Source organism: Grus americana, chromosome Z (genome assembly GCF_028858705.1).
Source record: "Grus americana isolate bGruAme1 chromosome Z, bGruAme1.mat, whole genome shotgun sequence".
Taxonomy (NCBI): domain Eukaryota; kingdom Metazoa; phylum Chordata; class Aves; order Gruiformes; family Gruidae; genus Grus; species Grus americana.
In genome coordinates, this window is record NC_072891.1 from 71,215,372 (window position 1) to 71,233,406 (window position 18,035).

The following is an 18,035-nucleotide window of genomic DNA, read 5'->3' on the forward strand; positions in this document are numbered from 1 at the left end:
ACTGCAGCCTAATACTAGAGTCTCTAAGCTCAGAGTATGTTAGTCTTATTGCATAAGCAAGAAGCCCTTCAGATGAAATTAACACGTATTTATGAAGAGCAGTGGATTAGTGTTACCTTATTAAAAAAAAAAAAGTTGGCTTCATGCCTCATGTACCAGTAAGTGGTAATATTTCATTGTAAAAATTAGTTTTGAAGTTGCACTTCAGTGGAATAGTCTTAACGCCACTGAGCTGTTAAAAACCCTTCAAGTGCTGTCTCTTTCTTTTGACTTCCAAAATGCTAAAATTTGGTACTGCTTTTGAACTTGATAGGATTGTTTCACAGTCACTGTTTCCTAGCACAGTGTTAAGTGGGGATTCAGTGGCTGGAAGTCTGAAGAAAATCAGTACACTCCTCTCTGCCTTTATCCTTGGAACTGTTGCTTTGTTTTTGCTGTACGAGTTTTATTTCAGCAAGGTTGGAGAAGCCTTGAGGCTTCTGAGAGCCGGAGCAGCAGTGGCTCTGTGCAGCTTTAGTGCAGGGGTCAGGTGGAGACCTGTGGTTGATAAAACTTAAGGGTGGCATTTATCTTTTGTACGTTTAGGTGTCCGTATCCGAGGTGTTTCACATCCTTTGGCAGGCTTAACTTTCACATGACTGCTAAATGAATCTTTCTATAGTGTGGTTTTGGGGACTGATGTGTGCTTCCTTTGTGCATTTGCTGTCTGCACATGGCTAGTTAATACTGACTTCTCATAAGGAAAACCATAAAGCTTTCAGATGTGCCTACTCCTTTTCATATTTGTCATTGCAGAACAGTTGTTTTTGTGATAATCTTATCATGTCACAGCTTCATTTAACCAAGTTTACCTGCATATGTTTTTCAGAAGTTTCTGCTTGTATGTGAGTGTTTTGTGTTTTTTCACTTCCTGGGTATTTTTAGGTTTCTGGTAACTTCCTGACTCACTTTTGATTGCAGCCAGGTTGTGTTACCAGCTTACATCTCATATGCTGTCTGTTATGCACTTTTGATCTTTTCCTGCCCTGTTTTCCTCCTCACTAAGTATCTTACTTTAAAGTAATTTGTCAGTATTTTGTTTTTCCCTTTTGTCTTTCCTTCTTTCCCAACTTCCCTATACAGATCTAAGCCAATATAAAGATCTTAATTGATTCTCAAACCAAATCTTTGCTTGTAGTAATTCTTACTGAGCTATTGTCAATGAATGGAACTACTAGATTTTTTTAATAATGAGATGAAAATTAATTTAAAAATGAAACCTTATACCTTTGTCACTTTCATATGGTGAGAACAGCCTGTTAGTTATGATAAAGAGTATGGAAATAGGCCATGCTTCTGAAGCCCAAAGGAAGTCTCTAAATATGCATCAGTTCTGTGCTGCAGTTCTTGTCGTCAAACTGCTTTGCTTTAACAAAAATCTGGGGTATGGGTATCTGGTGTTTGGGGGTGTGAAGGAAGGCTTACAAAACAAAAACCAGCCCAATTCACTGATAACCAACAACCGCAAGTGTTGCAGAGTAACTCTTACTGAATAATGTCCTGAGTAAACCAAGTAAACGTTTGCTGTGATATGATGATACCAATTTCCTAATAGTGACAGAAAATACAAAAAATAGTTCTGATGCCTCTTCACAGGTGCTGTTGTACTCGAAATTTCATGCTTTTCTGAAGCTGAAAGAATATATATGCTAGTTAAAGATACAACTGTCAATGACAAGCCGCTGAATGCTGTGGTGATTCCTGAAGTGATGGTAAGAGACGGGTTTGAATTTAAAATATGTCTTAAAAGAAAAACAACTACCTTAAGGCTTTTTCTGCTGGAAGTAAATGAAAATACATTTTATTCAAAGGAGCCATACAGTAAGTTTCTGTAAGTAGTGTGATTAAAAAAAAAATACTTGAAAGTCTGTACTTCACGTATATGGTATACTTCTGTGAGTTAAGTCACTTGTCCTGTTACTGTTGAGTTGTCAGGAATAACTCTACAACTATAAAGGAGAGAAAAAAACATTTTTTTTCCTCTTTATTTCTTTCAATGATTGAAATGTTAGGTAGGGTTTTAGTTTTAACTGGCATATCTTAAAATGCTTACAACAACTTTGTTTTGGGGACTAAATGTGTTTCCTCACTAACCGTGAGGTAAAGAAAGTACTAATGCTAATTTTCACATTTACAGTATCTTCATTTCCCCCATTCTGTATCAGAGGGAGTTTGACCTTGTTTAAACGCTGCATCACGGATTTCAGAGGGAAACAGTCTTTTGAAAGACGTAGTGCAAGAGTCCTTTCACAAATTGACTTGATTCTGATTTATTCATTTTTATGGTTACAAATCATTTTCCTATGAATTAGTTGGTTTAATAATAGGTTTCATGTTAAAGCAAATTCATGGTGAAAAGAGGGAAATGGTTCACTGAGCACAGTGGTTTTTAACCAGGATAGTGTAGGTTCTGTCCAAAAGAGAGTGTAGCTATAGTTACTTTCTGCTGAGCTGTTGTGTATCTAGCAGTTACTGTCTTTCTGGAGTTGCATTATGGCAGGTGGAGTTGGGGTCTTCGTTTGACTTCTTAGAACTTCACCGTTGAGAACTTAAAAAAATACATAATTAGTGGAAATTATGAAACAACTTTAGATGGGAGAGTCTCAAGTTCAATACCCATAGTTGCATACTGACATGCCTGCTTTGACCATTTAAAGAGCCTTATGCTAATCAAAGTTTTCTGAAGGTAAAATTATTTTTTTTGTAAGAGCAGATACTTGTGGCAGTGCTCACATGAAACCGGCCAGATGAAAAACTATCCTCTCTCCAAAAAAAGTGAGAGCCTTGTTCTTATGCATGCATAGGCATTATGTTTTGTGAGATCCTTAGAAACCAAAGTCCCCCCCTTGTCCTAACTATGTTTCAGAGTTTCTGTTACCAGAAGCAGAAAGCAGCATGAAAATGGGACTGCTTTTGGATGCATGTTTTCGGTGACTTTTAGGCAAATGCATTATGAGCTTAGATTTGGTGCACAGTGTGTGAAGTTGAACGTACTCCACTCCGTTATTATGTGTGTTTGGTTTTCTGACAGTAGATACCTTTGAAGGGAATTTCTTGATGCCAGGAAAATATGGATAATGCTATCTGTTACCTGATGCAATACATTTTTTTTGAAACTCCAGTTCAGAGGACTGCTAGGGATGGATTTCTAAGGTGTAAGAAAGAGAGAGGGGCTGTACATGTGCACATACATTTTGTTTCCATTTCAGCATTTATTGTTTATATTTGGTCACCCCACTGAAACAAGCCAAAAGTTAATCTAAATAATATTTCAAGTGTTGTTCATATGTGCTTTGGCCACCCAGCTTATGCCATTCACTAATTAGCCAGGGTAAACTAATAAGTGGCTGTTTACCCTGCTTTGGGTAGTGATTGGACTAGATGACCTCCTGAGGTACTTTCTGACCTAGATTATCCTTTTATCCTATGATACTAGTAGCCTTTGTTTATACATGTGACCATTTAAATACAGCACCAGTAAATACTTACACAGGAACTGAGCACAATATTAAACTTATGCTGTTTGACATTTCTTGTGGGTGAAATACAAAGAAATTGGGAAATGAAGGGCTAATGCCAAGTCTCAGAAGAAGAATGGGTGATAAACACCACCGTGTTTTGGTTAATGAATTATTTTTCCAAATTACAACTTAAATTTAAGAACAAACAAACCAAGACAACCCTTCCTAAAAGTCAATAAAAGCACAGAAGTAAAATGGTGATTAGCAGGTTGCTAGTCCTTCATTTTCCCGAGGTGAGATTCACTTACTCTGTGCCTGATACACCTTCTAAGGAGGAGGCCCAGTTCTAGTCTGGCATGGTCAGGTCTGCCAGAAGCAATTAATCTTCTTGCTGTCATTACTGAAAAGTTTGAATGCAGAATTAGCTTTCACTAACTGCTTATTAGAAAGCCAAGCCATTAGAGTGATTAGATGTGTTGATCTGTTCTGCTGTTTCATTATCTCGGGCCTTTAAGAATTTAATCACACGCATTTTCATTTCACAATACTCAAATAAATGAAAATACTCCCTTTGTTGGAGTGTGAAAAAAATACAGTCTCTTCCAAAGCTGTTTAGCTGTTATATGTAAGGACCTGCAGGGGCAGTTTGGTGTCACTCTTTGGTAGCATGTCAAGGTGAAAGACATTGCAGGGCTGAATCTTTGAATTGCAAGCTAATTTACCAGAACTCCTTTTGCAGTACTGGCCAACAAGGAAATCAGCAGAGTGCTGTATAAGGCCAGTATTGGCACGAAGGTGACAAGTTTTTGTGGCTTTATCGCTATTGCCACTTATGAATGGAGTGCCCTCTGACATACTGTATTTAAGTTCCTTAAGAGTAGTAGAAAAAGATGTGGGAGTTTCCCAAATGGGTGAAATGTTCTATTTCATTCATTCCACTAATTCCACACGTGTCCAACTTAAAAGCATGATGGTTTAATGTCCCTCTTAGCCAAAACACCATGAAAGGTTACTTTCCACCCTTCTACTGCTGCAGTTCCCCAAAAAGTAAAGAAAAGGCATGATATCCTGCTGTGTTGACCTAGCTGGTGCTCTGGTTGTGTTGAGACATCTTGCGCATGATTTCTTAGCAGATGCAATGACTCCTTTCTGGCCAGGGTGGAGGAAGTATGCATTTGCAGTGTTCTGAGTCCTTGCACGTGGGAGATGCTGCAGACAGCCTGCCTGCAAATGTTGAGTTTTACTTGTCACTTGGAGACATCTACGGTTCCTGGAGACAACCCACCACCCTGGAAGATGCACCGTGGTTGTCGTGCTGGCAGGACTGTGGCATAGAACGCCTTGTTCTGCTTAATCATGAGATGATGCACAGTACCCTCAACAGAAAGGGGATTAGCATGGGTAATAAATATCTTGCCCCAGCCTGAAGCTTCATTGTGCTAATCCTGACAAATTAAGCGATTCACAGTGACTGTCAGTGTCTAAATCACACTGCCTCGTTCAGCTGTCTCTAAGAAACAAGCAATAAATTCCTTCCTGAACACCAGCCAACACAAAACCCCTCTGCAGATTTCACTTCTCAAGCAGATTGCTGAAGCCAGGGCTAAAGGGGGAAGGGAGTCCTCAGGCTGTGAGTCACACATCCCCTTTTGCCCAGTAACACACTCATTCGTATGTCCCCACTGGGGCTTTATTAACGGATGAAAAAAAAAATTCTGCAGCATGAGTGCTACCTGTATGGCCATAATTGTAACGGAGTGTGTAGTCTTCAGAAAGCAATGCAGCAGCCCTGCTCTGCTGTACAAACTGTCATAGAGTTTTTAACCCGTACGGAAAAAGAATTGTTTTCTTAGAAGCTGCCCTTTATCTAGGGATTTAGCAATGTTCCTTACTCCTCTAAGTTTAATGAAAAGTGATGATGGAAAGCATGTTATCTGTAAGGCTAAGCACTTTCTAGAATACTTCTGTTTATTTTACATAGGTGTGTTTAGTCTTAAATAGGTATAGTTAGAGATTTACATTAGAAGATGCTTGAATAAAGATGGGTTTGAGTGGTAGGACTGCTCAGTTTACACTACATACAGATATGTTGTTAGCTCCAGGCGTTCTCCGCAGCTGCTTGTGAATCTTAGTAGCATTCAAGGTAAATGTTTCACTTTTTTTTATAATATTGACACTGGACAATTAGGAAATTTAGATAGCAGTTTTGTTCAAACTGTAAATACATATTTGCAACAATATATATTTACTTGGGTTAGATCTCCGACAACTTTCCAAAACACAGCTGTGCTTTTGAATGCATGGGAGCTTACCACGTCTGAAAAATCACTGTGATTCCCTGAAGTTCCTTTTGAATTATTTTAGTTACTTGATTTTAAACCCAGTGTGTTAGAACTTGCCTGTAAAAGCAAGTAATATAAAACATGTGTTCAACATGTCACTTCTAAATGTCCAAACCCAGTATTTTTAGAAACTGATTTCCTGAAGAAAAGGTAATCAACCGTTCTTGTCCACATTCAAGTAAGGTGTTTGTTTGACTTTGAGTGTTGGGCTGGTTTCTTCTCTCTCATTCTTTATTGAAAAAGTTTTTGTTTACTTTGAGCTGAAGAACTGAATATTTTTTCTTTCTATTATCCCATTACCCCCCTTTTTTTTAAACCCCACAAGTTTCCGGGCATTGGACCAAGCCTGAGGTTTCAGATAGCCTGTATTTTTCAGACAGTTGAAATGACAGGAGGTGAAATTTAGGTAGTAAAAAAACTTGGAAGAGGAAGAAATGGGAAGTGGTCAGGTGGACAGGTGGGGCAGAGTAGAAGCTAGAACAAGGAGTGTAGGACGAGAGCAGTTTGCCCTGTTACCCCATGGGACATGGCGTTTCCCTTCAGACCTGCTCTGCCTTTAGTTGCCTGTGGGATTTTCAGAGGACTATTCATAATGGGATGTGGCAGATGGTGGTGCAGGAACTGATGGAGTAATGAGAAGAGCTTTACTTTGGGAAAAGCCAGAACTCTGCTTACTATTTTTATTAATGCCTGTGATGGCTTGAAGGGAGGAAATCCACTTCTCTCATTGGGATGTGTGGATCCTTGAGCTGTTGAGCCTACAACTCAAGAAGTCCTTCCTTTTTGTGACAGTGGCATGCAGTGTTTTCCTTAGACTTCCTTTGCTGGCTACAAATATCCTTTCTATGTGCTTAACAGAAATAAATATATTACCCTTGTTGTGGGTTGGACACTCTTTGAGTAGTTGCTTCCTCTTTTCCAATAAAGCCTGAATATAGAGGTGAGAGGTGTTTTGACCTAGCAGCTGTCACAGTATAGCGTGAAGGTGGTTCTTCTGGAGGAAGCTGTGTGGACAGCTTTGCAGCTTCTGTCTCACCAGTCTAGTTGTTTTGCCAGCACTGAAACCTTTGCAGTAAAACGAAATTTTGAGGTTCTTCTGGCTGTTTGTCAGCCAAAATAGCCCTTATTTGGCTCTTCTTTTTTTTTGGGGGGGGGGCGGGGGCAGGGTATGTGTGTGCAAACATACATTCTACCAGAAACATTCAGTCTGAAAATATGTAAAGGACAAGTGGAGGAACGGACAAGAGGAGTGTGTGCCTGCTCCACCAACCTTCTTAACTGCTTAGAGTTCCTCTTCCCAATGCATTTTCTGTTTGTGCCTGTGAGCCATGCTGGATGGCACAGTGCATTTCTCATCCAGGCAGTGACACAGATGTGGGTATCTTGACATCTGGCAGGGTGTGACTTACAGAGGATTAGCACTCAGCTGTTTTAGGAAAGCAAAATTTGAGGAAATCTCTCAAATACTGGGAAGACCCAAATGATCATTTGTTTTTAAGCATCCAGGTCAGCTCACAGATAGATGATGGTCTGGGGTATCTCAACATCAGACTCCAGTTTGCTTCCCCACGAAGTTACTCATTAATTTGTCCTGATTTCTCCATTCTTCACCTTAGTTCTAGCTTTCTGGTGGTCACTCATAGACAGCAGCTGAGAGGCTCTCTGGGTGCTCTCTCCTCCTCTCTGTAGCTGTTGGTATCTCTCCGCATGTTTGCACACTGCGGTCATGCTGCTGCCTCACAGCCTCCTGAATCATTCTTGTCTAAATTGACTTATATTTAGCAGTGTTGTTCTGTTCCCTGAATCCATCCTGTCAGCTGCGTGACAAATTGCTGTTCCCTGAATGCTGTCCAATTTGTAAATACAAATTACCACAACTTAGGGACTGTGGCAAACGTTTCTGTTCTGAAGTGCGCTCATTGAAATGCCCGACGGACTGTTCTGGCACTTACCTGCCCACAGCACTGCGGCAGGAGGGATGAAAGGTGTGCTGGCATTTTCTGATCTTTCTGAACCATTTACAAGTAATTTTACAGAATGATTTATGGGCTGACAACCAATCCTGAGGGGGTGCTTCTGGTGGTTGGAAGTTTTGATCTCTGGTGAGGCTGCAGGTACTGTTCCTGCATGGTCCGTGGAGTACCCCAGAAAATGCCTCCTCTGCCCTGTGCAGTGGCTTCCTTTGGAGTGGCTTCCAGACAGGTACCAGGCTTCCCCACAGCACGGCTGTGCTTTGAGAGTCCTTTCAGCAGCAGCTTCAGCAGAAGTTTGAGAATCATAAGATACTGGCACCAAATCCTCCTGATAAAAAAAATGTAAATACATATTTTTAAAAGAAGCTTTCAGCTTATTTCATGGGGAGGGGCATGCCCCTCATTTTGAAATGTTTTATCCTTGTAAATTAACGTTTATTCTAAGACTGCCACAAAACTTAAGACAAATGTTTTAGCTGTTTTGGGGAGTTCTCTCTTTGCAGGAAAACTGAATTGTACGTGACTCTGGAAGGTACCTTATCCCTCACACTAGTCTTTGACATAGACTGTTTACTGCGAATGCATAGGAAGGACACTTACAGTGCCTTTGCTTTTAACATGAGGCTCAACTGCGTAGCTGGAATGGGTTAAAGAAACTTCAGTTACCAGAAAAACAAGATCAGCAGCTAACCGGTCCATTGTCTGGACATTGAATCTTTATTTATCAAATCTGGATTTTTTTTTTTACTAAGCATCAAGGAAGCATCAGGAAATACTTCTGAGATGTAGTAGTAATTTTCCTTGCCTAGTCATGGGTTTGGTAATCCTTTCTCTTGTCTTCTTTCAGGCTTCCAAGATACCACAGAACTGCTGCCCACTTCTTGTATTTGTGAATCCAAAAAGTGGTGGTCTGAAAGGTCGGGATCTGCTGTACAGTTTTAGAAAGCTGCTAAACCCACATCAGGTCTTTGAGCTTACCAATGGTGGCCCACTGCCTGGGTAAATCATCATATTTTTAAAATTTTTCTATGCTGTTTTGTTAATTTTTGAAAGAATGGATCCGATTAACTTGTTATGAAGATCTGTATTGCTTCTGTTCTGTGCCTGAAGACCAGAGCAGTGGATCACTCCTCCTGACTTGTTCTCACTGTGAAAACTTTGAAGTTCTCTAAAGAAAAGAGAACAGAGTAGTTCCTGATGTATGTGCTTGTGTCAAGTCTAATAGAGTCCAGTCCTGGGAAAGTCATATGCGCTTTACAATAACACATAATTACTAAAAATAAAAAGATTTTATAATCGGATGGGGATGGAAAGAGAAATGTCACATTGCCTGACGAGTGCTCGTTTTTGCTTTTATTTCCTCTGATGTTTCATGGGAACTAAGAGGAAAGTATAATAAAATTTTCTATCTTGACTCTTGAAACTTGGCCACAATTGCAGAATTAACAGGGCCTGCCTGATCACAGCTGCAACATTTCTAAATACAAGGAACAGAACATAATGTGCTTGTAGGGAGGCAGGAACCGATTACTTGATTTAATCAACACCACTTTGTTACCAGCTTCATAAAACGAGAGTGATGGTTGTAGCCTACTCAAAGTAGCCTCATGCCTTCAGCAGTGCTTTAACAAAGAACTGTCATGATAAGCTCTTCAGAACCAAAACTTTTGTGGGAGAAACACAGCTTATGCAGGAAGCAAGGAAAACAAGCTGCACAAACTAAGCTTTTTGTCAGAACTGTATAATTCTGTTGTCTTTCTAATGCTGCAACTTCAGTAATTTGTTCATTTTGTTTTGCCCATGGAATCCTTCTGTAGCTTTATGCCAAAATGCTTCCACTAGTTCATTGCTCCTTGTGCAATGGGAAATAAAAATTCCTTTGTAGGACATCTTGCTATGTAGGATGAAAAGCCGCAAAGGGTAAGAGTGACCTGGGAGACAGTACTGTGAAGAAGAAAATGTACTGTGAGTCCTATGACTAAGTAAAAAAAAAAAACGCAAATACACCACTAATCAACATCTGCACTAGGATTTGGAATTATAGATGTTCACATTGAATATGTGAATATGCATACAAATAGTTAGATGTCTGTGTCTTTGGTGAAAAAGAAAGTTATTAACAATTTAACTCTAGCTGTGAAGAATCATAGAAGAATGTGGTTTTCACTCTTTAAACAGCTTTAAAAAGTTCGTATTTTTCCATTCATTTTGTTGAAGTTGATCCTGAAACTGATGGTAAAGTAGGAGGGAATTCAATAATAATGTGTTATCTTAAATAGCATATTAAGAGGCTTTGCTTTTCCTGTACTACATTGTAACATTTCTTTTCCCCTTTGCTTTGTTTCCCAATGGAGGCTTCACATGTTCTCTAAAGTCCCCTCCTTCCGAGTGCTGGTGTGTGGAGGGGATGGCACCGTCGGCTGGGTCCTTGGTGCGCTGGAGGAGATCAGGCACAAGCTGGTGTGCGCAGAGCCCTCGGTTGCCATCTTACCTTTAGGAACAGGTGAGAATCACAGTGACCACTGTTCTTCTGAGGGCGGAAGTCCTCCAGAAGGTTTATCTTTATCCATCTGACAAATAACGGAGTGTTGCAGTAGAGATGCCATGACTCAGCTCTGGCCGGTGTTGGAGAGCAAATGCACTATCAACTTTTCAAGGAAATGTCAGTCATGCTTTCTGAAGGAAGAATGAGCAGCAGGAGTGTTGGTTTGGGTGTGTGTGAGTGGGCAGGAGTTGGAGAGGGCAAAATATTCTCCCCCTGACAACCAGAGGTGCATCAGCCATTGCTGTAAACCAGTGAACTCAGCTGCTCCCTGACTTCTCAACTCCCTAACAGGTTTTCCATCACTTTTTGTGAAGAGTCTTCAGATAAGACAGCATAGATCTATGTGATACTAAGCACAAATGCAACCACAAAATGCTTAGATATTTTTTTGCTTGTTAACTTTTCAGTCCCATCTAACTACTACTGTGACTTGTTTGGAGCACTTTAATGTGATTTGATTTGTAAAACAGGGCTGATGCACTTGATGCTTTTCTCTAACTTTCTGAAATGCAGTCATATTTTGGGGTTCTTTATTGTTGCCCAGGTAATGACTTAGGGAGGGTCTTGCGTTGGGGAGCTGGCTACAGTGGGGAGGACCCCTACTCTATTTTGGTATCTGTGGATGAGGCAGACGATGTTCTTATGGATCGCTGGACTATCCTTTTGGATGCAGACGAGCCAGCTGAAGGTGCAATGAATGGCATGGCAGAACCTGAGCCTCCAAAGGTGAGCTGAGCACCATTTGGGTTTGATTGTTAGGAAAACCACAAAGATGTGATTTCTAGCAAAAATCACAAAGAAGATAGATATTAATGTAGTTTAATCTTTTGTTGCTCACCTGTCATTGAGCTGGGCCTTACTGAGCTATTCCTTACTCTGGATCTAGTGCTTTAGTTTTGGTAGGATTGCTTGGCTGCAGAACACACTTCGTAGCTGTTTGGTAAAATGTATCTGATGGAGAATTAATGAAAAGATTCACGTGACAATGGCATACCTTTTTGCTTCAGTTGGAAATAAATTTATTTCTCAAATAAGAAGAGCTTTTTGAAGGAACAGCAAACATGTTCCAGAACACTAGTGCAACTGGAATGTCAACCAAACCCCAACTCACCCCACCCCATCCCCGCCCCCCCCCCCAAAAAAAAAAAGTACTGTCATCTTTCCTTTAACAGTTTAAAAAATTACTATGAGTTGCTAGCATATACAGGAAGTTAATCTTTCTGTCATCTTACTGCCATTGCATGACTGTATATGTGGCATCTGTTTTATTTTGGCATCTGTTTTATTTTTTTTGAGTGGAAGTCCCTGTCCTTGGTTCATATTACTTGTTTCTGTTTAGGAAAATAAAAATGTTGGTTGTAGATGGTGACTTCAGAGCTTTGTGTGAACCCTGGTTCTGTTTATCTTCAGACAAAACAAAGAAATTGGACAAGGGGGTAGCAAAAAGAAAGTAGGAAATTGTAATAATGGTACCAATTGTCTAAGATTGTAGTCCAATCACTGGAAAATGCTAGGCGTTATGCGTCAGTTGGAGGATTTAAGTTGCTCAGGTTCCAGCTATTTTTCACTTGGTGGAGATAGGAGTTGATTTGCCCTGAGTGCCTAATCTGGTTTTTAGAGGTGAAGGGTGGAGGGTCAAGGACTGGGGTAGAAAAGCTATGGAATGAACTGACATGCAAAGGAACAATTAATTGCAGAAGTGGTTGAAATCTGTAGAAACTTGAGATTGGCATATAGGGAGCTGTTTAAAATGCAGCTGAGTAGGTGAAGTCAAGTTCTTTACTCATCTGGCGTAAGCTGGTCACCTTCCAAAGTAAGGAAGACCGTCTTCTCAATGATGTCATGATAAATCCATGGCTGATGCCAAAAGTAAGTGGCATTAGTGTTCAGCAACTTGTGTAGTTGTTGCATAGAATTGCTTTGAGAAGTTGGGTTGGTTTTATTTCTGCATTTATTTTTACTTCTACCTTATTATGCTTGTTACTTGCAATTTAGATTAAATTTTGAAGTTTCTGATACTTTGGAAATAATGACTACACGTGTCAACAATTGTCTGCACAGTTTTATTTTTAGTGCAGCGTTTCTGGAAAATGTTTTCCAAAATCTGTCAAGATGCAAATGACTTGGAAGGATCATCTGCAAAGCTTACTTTTGTTGAAAAACTTTGGAACCTCCTCATTTATAAATGTAATGAGGAAATAATACAATTTTTTTTTGTCAGATTGTACAGATGAACAATTACTGTGGTCTTGGCATTGACGCAGAGTTGAGCTTGGACTTTCATCATGCTAGAGAAGAAGAACCAGGGAAATTTAATAGCAGGTAATCCTGGGGAAAACAGGGGTGAAGAGCAAACTCTGTGGTATTGCATAACTTCCAATTTACACTATAATCTTGAAATGCTGCAGGTGTCCACAAACAATATTGCTTGAGGCAGAGCTGGCACAGGGAGGAATTAAGTTAGCCAGGAACTTGTAGACACAGAATTGGGGTTTTGATTGGGTTTTTTTTTTCCCTTTACCAAGAGAGAGCAGCAAAGAAGTTTTTGAAAGCCTTGTCATTATTATTCAGTGTACTTATTTGCCAATAACTGCAGTGTTGAGTTCAGTGAAATTTTGAGGAGGTGGAAATATCTCTTACTCAAAGCCTTTAGCAGGAGGGAGGATAGTGCTGCTACATGAGCAATAAACACAATGTTCAGAACTTGTTTGTATCTTTCCCACCCTCGCTTAGTGCTGTGGTAGCACCTGTGTGCTGGTAATGAGGATAAAAAGAGATCACCACATCTCCAGTGAGACTGTGTGATTAAAAAGGTGTGGAGAGAGACCTTTCTCCTTTCTAGCATGCAGATCAGTTGGCAATAGTACTTTTTCTTCCCATAATCACTGAAATTAATGAGAAAAAGAAATCACATTTGTGTAATTAATCAGTAATTCCTTGTAGAAACTGGTTTTGTCTGCTTTCCCCTATGTTTGTGAGTAAATGTTCTCTAAATTGTCTCTCAGTTGCCAGAGAGAGTTACAGCCAGTTACAACTATGCAGTATTCAAATCCTAACTATTAAAAATATTCTCTGACCAGTTATGACTGTAGTGGTGTGTAATGTGTTCTGTCTGTCATTACAGGCATTGTTCATGGTTTTTTCTTAAAAATGGAATAATGCAGGATTTTGTTTGTGGTACAGAAGTTACTATTAGGCACTGGTTTGCATTTTCAATCCACTGGATTAAAAGCATCATAGATAGTAAAATTGGGCAATAAATTTGCGTATAGCAGTGCCTGTTCTAGTGTATAAACCTGTTCTAGATTTACTTGTGCAATTAATATAACGTAAGAATAATGTTAATTCTTCCTTTAAAATATGCTACGCTGACTTTGCAAAGCTGCAGCACTTCAAAAAAAAAAAGTGTCCTTTTCTTATTGCCACTGTATTTGAGGATTATACTTTGAACTTTTATTGCCCTGTGTGCTTTTCATCCCTTGAACCTTTATCTCAGTTCACAGCACGCAGCACCTGCAGTGCAGTGGGCGATGACTTGGTACCATTCTTGCAGACCTTTTACGTGCTTATTTGGACACCATGCAAGCAGGGTGTCTTCAAGGTTGTGTGGGAAAGAAGAGATGATTTTATTTTGTTTTTTAAATATGAAGGGCTATGTATTTCTGTGATTCAAGATCTGGAAGAGAAACATGAAATAATGAATTGATAATGAGGTATGGTTTTGCAGGAGACAAACAGCTTGTGCAGGCTAACAGTGCTGGCACATGATTATCGTCTTTCACTGCCTCTGAGAATGATTGTTAAAATTGCTTGCTTTACCCTTTCCCAGGATATGCAAGTCCATGCTCTTGCCAGCAAGATTACCTTTTTTAAAAATTTTTTTCAGTAAATTAGCTAAGAAAGGTGGCTACTTCATGCCACATGCAACAGCTGCTGGCATGTGAACTGGCTGCTCTTCTGTGCAGAACAGGAAGTTTCAGGTTGTGGCAACTGAAATTGCAGGTGGTCGTTGGAAGAAAAATGGGCTTGAGTGCTCTTTTGAATCAAGACTTTAAGCTGGTAAGTGTCCTGAAAGCTGTGTGTTCTCTGGCCTAGCACTGTAGAGTCTCTTTACACGCTCAGGACTCCTTACCTTTGGCTAGCAACTCACAGTGCAATGATGACTTCTCTGCAGGGAATTTAGTGCTGAACTTGCATCGCAGGGCAGACAGAACTAGTGTATGTTGTGGCAGTGATGGTTTTTATGTTGTTGAGTGCCAAGCTATGTGAGTTCTTTTCACGGTGTAAAACTTAAGGATCGGGGCATCTGCCTTCATTCCCCCATTCCTATGGGATCCTGGAGCAGTCTTCAGCTTTGCATGCTACAGAAGAGACCACATCTTGTTTGTGCCATCCAAAAATGGCAGGAGACTGGTGTGGCAGGCAGTGTCCTGGGTGTAAGGTTAGCCACAGAGAATATTCTGCATGATTTAATGCAAGTTGAGAATTTACAAAGATAGAGAACTGTTTTCTGTCTTGGTGGGGGGAAGATTTGAAAGTGTTGGTTGATTTGTCCATTGTGGGTTTTAAAATGCTACAATGGCTACTGTATAACTCATGTGTTTTCTGTTCTTGGGTCCTCTGTATGTGCACCTGGTAAAGTTCTTTCCCAGTCAGTAAGATCACCCTAATAAAAGCACCCAAATGATAGCTAATTAATGGTTAGAGCAGTTAGCTTTCGCAGTGGTGGTTTCCCACCCAGTGGTGGGCTTGTTGAATTGCAGGACTAGAGATAAAAGGTGGTCATTTTGTTTTGCTTGATAGCTTTCCGTGCTGTGTGCTGCAGTTCTAAGAGGTTTGCTTCTGGGAGATGGTATGTAGTTGTTTATTAGCAGTCATGGGAAATTGAAGTTCATTTAAAAAGGCCTTCTTATCCATCACCTTTAAAAAAAAAATAGTTCCCCAAACCTACCCTTCTGGGTGTGCAGCAGTTGGCAAGAGCTCTGAAAAGTCTGACGTTCTGCATCAGCTCACTTCGCTGCTTCATGGCTTGAGGACTTACTTCTCTCTTTTGTTTTCATGAATGCTTGGAAGGCAGTTACTGATAGTCTTGCTTCCTCTGGCCACCAGAGGTGGTTGCTGCTTGAGCAACAACCACTGAGATGATTAAACTAATAGTGTAAGTTGATGCTGTGGTATCTCCCTCAGTCTATGGAGACTTGTTCATGGGACTTTGAACAAAGTGTGTTTTTCAGACTGCTCTATCAAAGATAAATACAGGATTGGAAGACTTAAAAAACACTTGTTTAATTTCATAATCCATGAAACTGGTCCTATATAGGATCACCTTTTAACTTTATCTATTCTGAGATATTCAGTTAGCTAAACTGAAGAATCAGTTCCACCTTCTGAATGTCCCTCAGGATGGGTGTAAGTAGCCAGTGGGGCATCAGGTAGTATGTGAATGTTGGCATGTGGTGGGTTGACCCTGGCTGGAGGCCAGGTGCCCACCAGAGCCGCTCTCTCACTCCCCTCATTCACCAAACAGGGGAGAAAAGGCATAACGAAATGCTTGTAGGTCGAGATAAGGACAGGGAGAGATCACTCACTAATTATCGTCACGAGCAAAACAGACTGAATGTAGAGAGGGAATTCATCTAATTTATTACTAGGCAAAACAGAGTAGAGGAATGAGAAAATAAAATCAACTCTTAAAACACCTCCCACCACCCCTCCCATCTTCCCAGGCTCAACTTCACTCCCGGCTTCAACCTTCCCCCCCTCAGCGGCACAGGGGGACGGGGAATGGGGGTTACGGTCAGTTCAGCACACGTTGTCTCTGCTGCTGCTTCATCCTCAGGGGGAGGACTCCTCTCATCGTTCCCCTGCTCCAGCATGGAGTCCCTCTCACGGGGTGCAGACCTTCAGGAGCAAACTGCTCCAGCGTGGGGTCCCCCACGGGGTCACAAGTCCTGCCAGCAAACCTGCCCTGGCGTGGGCTCCCCTCTTCACAGGTCCACCGGTCTGGCTGGGAACTTGCTCCAGCGTGGGCTTCCCACGGGCCGCAGCCTCCTTCAGGTGCCTCCACCTGCTCCGGCGTGGGGTCCTCCACGGGCTGCAGGTGGAATCTCTACACCCCCTCTTCCTTCCTCCATGGGCTGCAGGGGGACAGCCTGCTTCACCATGGCCTTCACCACAGGCTGCAGGGGGATCTCTGCTCCGGCGCCTGGAGCTCCTCCTCCCTCTCCTTCTGCACTGACCTTGGTGTCTGCAGAGTTTCTTACATCTTCTCACTCCTCTCTCCGGCTGCAAAAGCTCTCTCTCTAAGTGTTTTTCTTCTTCTTAAATATGTTATCACAGAGGCACTGATTGGCTTGGCCTTGGCCAGCAGTGGGCCCGTCTTAGAGCCGGCTGGCATTGGCTCTGTCAGACACAGGGGGAGCTTCTAGCAGCTTCTCACAGAAGCCACCCCTGTAGTCCCCCCGCTACCAAAACCTTGCCACACAAACCCAACACATGGCAATACTTGTAGTGCATATTTTGTAATAAAACAAACCAAAGGGTGATTCCTGAGCTGTACAGGTGAAATCCCCAAAATCATCTGAGCAGTACGATATCACTTCCATGTCTGTACGCTAGAGAGCCTTCCAGATAGTTCTGGGATGACATAGTGATGCAAGCGTTGCAGCCAAGCTGATGCAAGGACTCACTGGCTGTATGGGGATGGATGAGCTGCATGTCGCGTCCTTCCTTCCTCCTTCACCCCTATCAGTGTCATTTACAGCAGTGACTGCAACGTGGGTCTCACTTAATGCAAACCTTGATTTCCTTCAGCACAAATAAGGCCTTGGAGACTGGTCCAAGGACAACTTCCTCCTTCCTGCCTTGCTAATTAACTGTGGTGAAACTACTGTCTGCAAAATGTATCCAACCATGAGTTTGCTTTAGGAGATGCTTATTCTTTCCACCAAGTGGGCAAGCTAGTATATTATTGGCTACAGCTACAAGTAGACTGACAACTTCCACTGGCATTTTCTCCCCAAACCATGTCCCACATGTCAATGTGCAGTGACATGTGGTGATTCTCTCTAGCAGTGGATGTGCAAAGATCACCCTTCCAAGCTTGGCTGGACATTTTAATCATAAAATTTTTCAGTCACCTTCAAAACCATTGGGTAGGAATTGGCCTGGTAACGTTACAGAAATCAGTTTGTTCATTCTTATTTGGTCTCAGTGTCCTCATAAGATACATAAGTGGAATATGTATGCAAGAATGAAGTGATAGAATTTAATCTCTGACAGATTTACCCTTTGTTGTGCATCACAGGGTGCTATATCCAGTGTCTCTGGATCCTGTGGACCTCAGTGGTCCGTAAGTGTTTCTTAGAAGTCGTAATTCAGAACTGTGTCTGCAGTTAGGGCACTGTGTCATATTCTTTCAGTTTCTGCAGGCTTTTCTCCTTCATGCAACAAAAATTAATGCTTCTTGGGGATACTTAAAGTACTGTGTTTCCTACCGCTATTCTGTTATTTTTCAGTTGTATCCAAATTAGACAAAACCTGTCTTAGCATAGACATATCTTACTGTCTTGTCTGGAGTAGAAGCATATGTTAAATGGTGTTACATCAGGTACCTTTCATTCAGTGCTGTTTAAAACTGCTAGCATGTAGGACTAATTGTTCCCAATGTAATAAT

At 41.2% G+C, this 18,035-nt stretch overlaps 1 protein-coding gene across 6 annotated transcripts in view; it reads left to right on the forward strand.

Annotated features, from left to right (window-relative positions):
• Positions 1 to 18,035, forward strand: part of DGKQ (diacylglycerol kinase theta) — a 105,759-nt gene that overhangs the window by 74,209 nt on the left and 13,515 nt on the right. For all 6 annotated transcript variants that reach the window (XM_054809528.1, XM_054809533.1, XM_054809530.1 and 3 more), the window contains 5 exons: positions 1,636 to 1,751; positions 8,663 to 8,814; positions 10,170 to 10,318; positions 10,905 to 11,086; positions 12,582 to 12,682. In XM_054809528.1, coding sequence (XP_054665503.1) covers positions 1,636 to 1,751; positions 8,663 to 8,814; positions 10,170 to 10,318; positions 10,905 to 11,086; positions 12,582 to 12,682 — 700 coding nt within the window. The remainder of the gene's footprint in view (positions 1 to 1,635; positions 1,752 to 8,662; positions 8,815 to 10,169; positions 10,319 to 10,904; positions 11,087 to 12,581; positions 12,683 to 18,035) is intronic.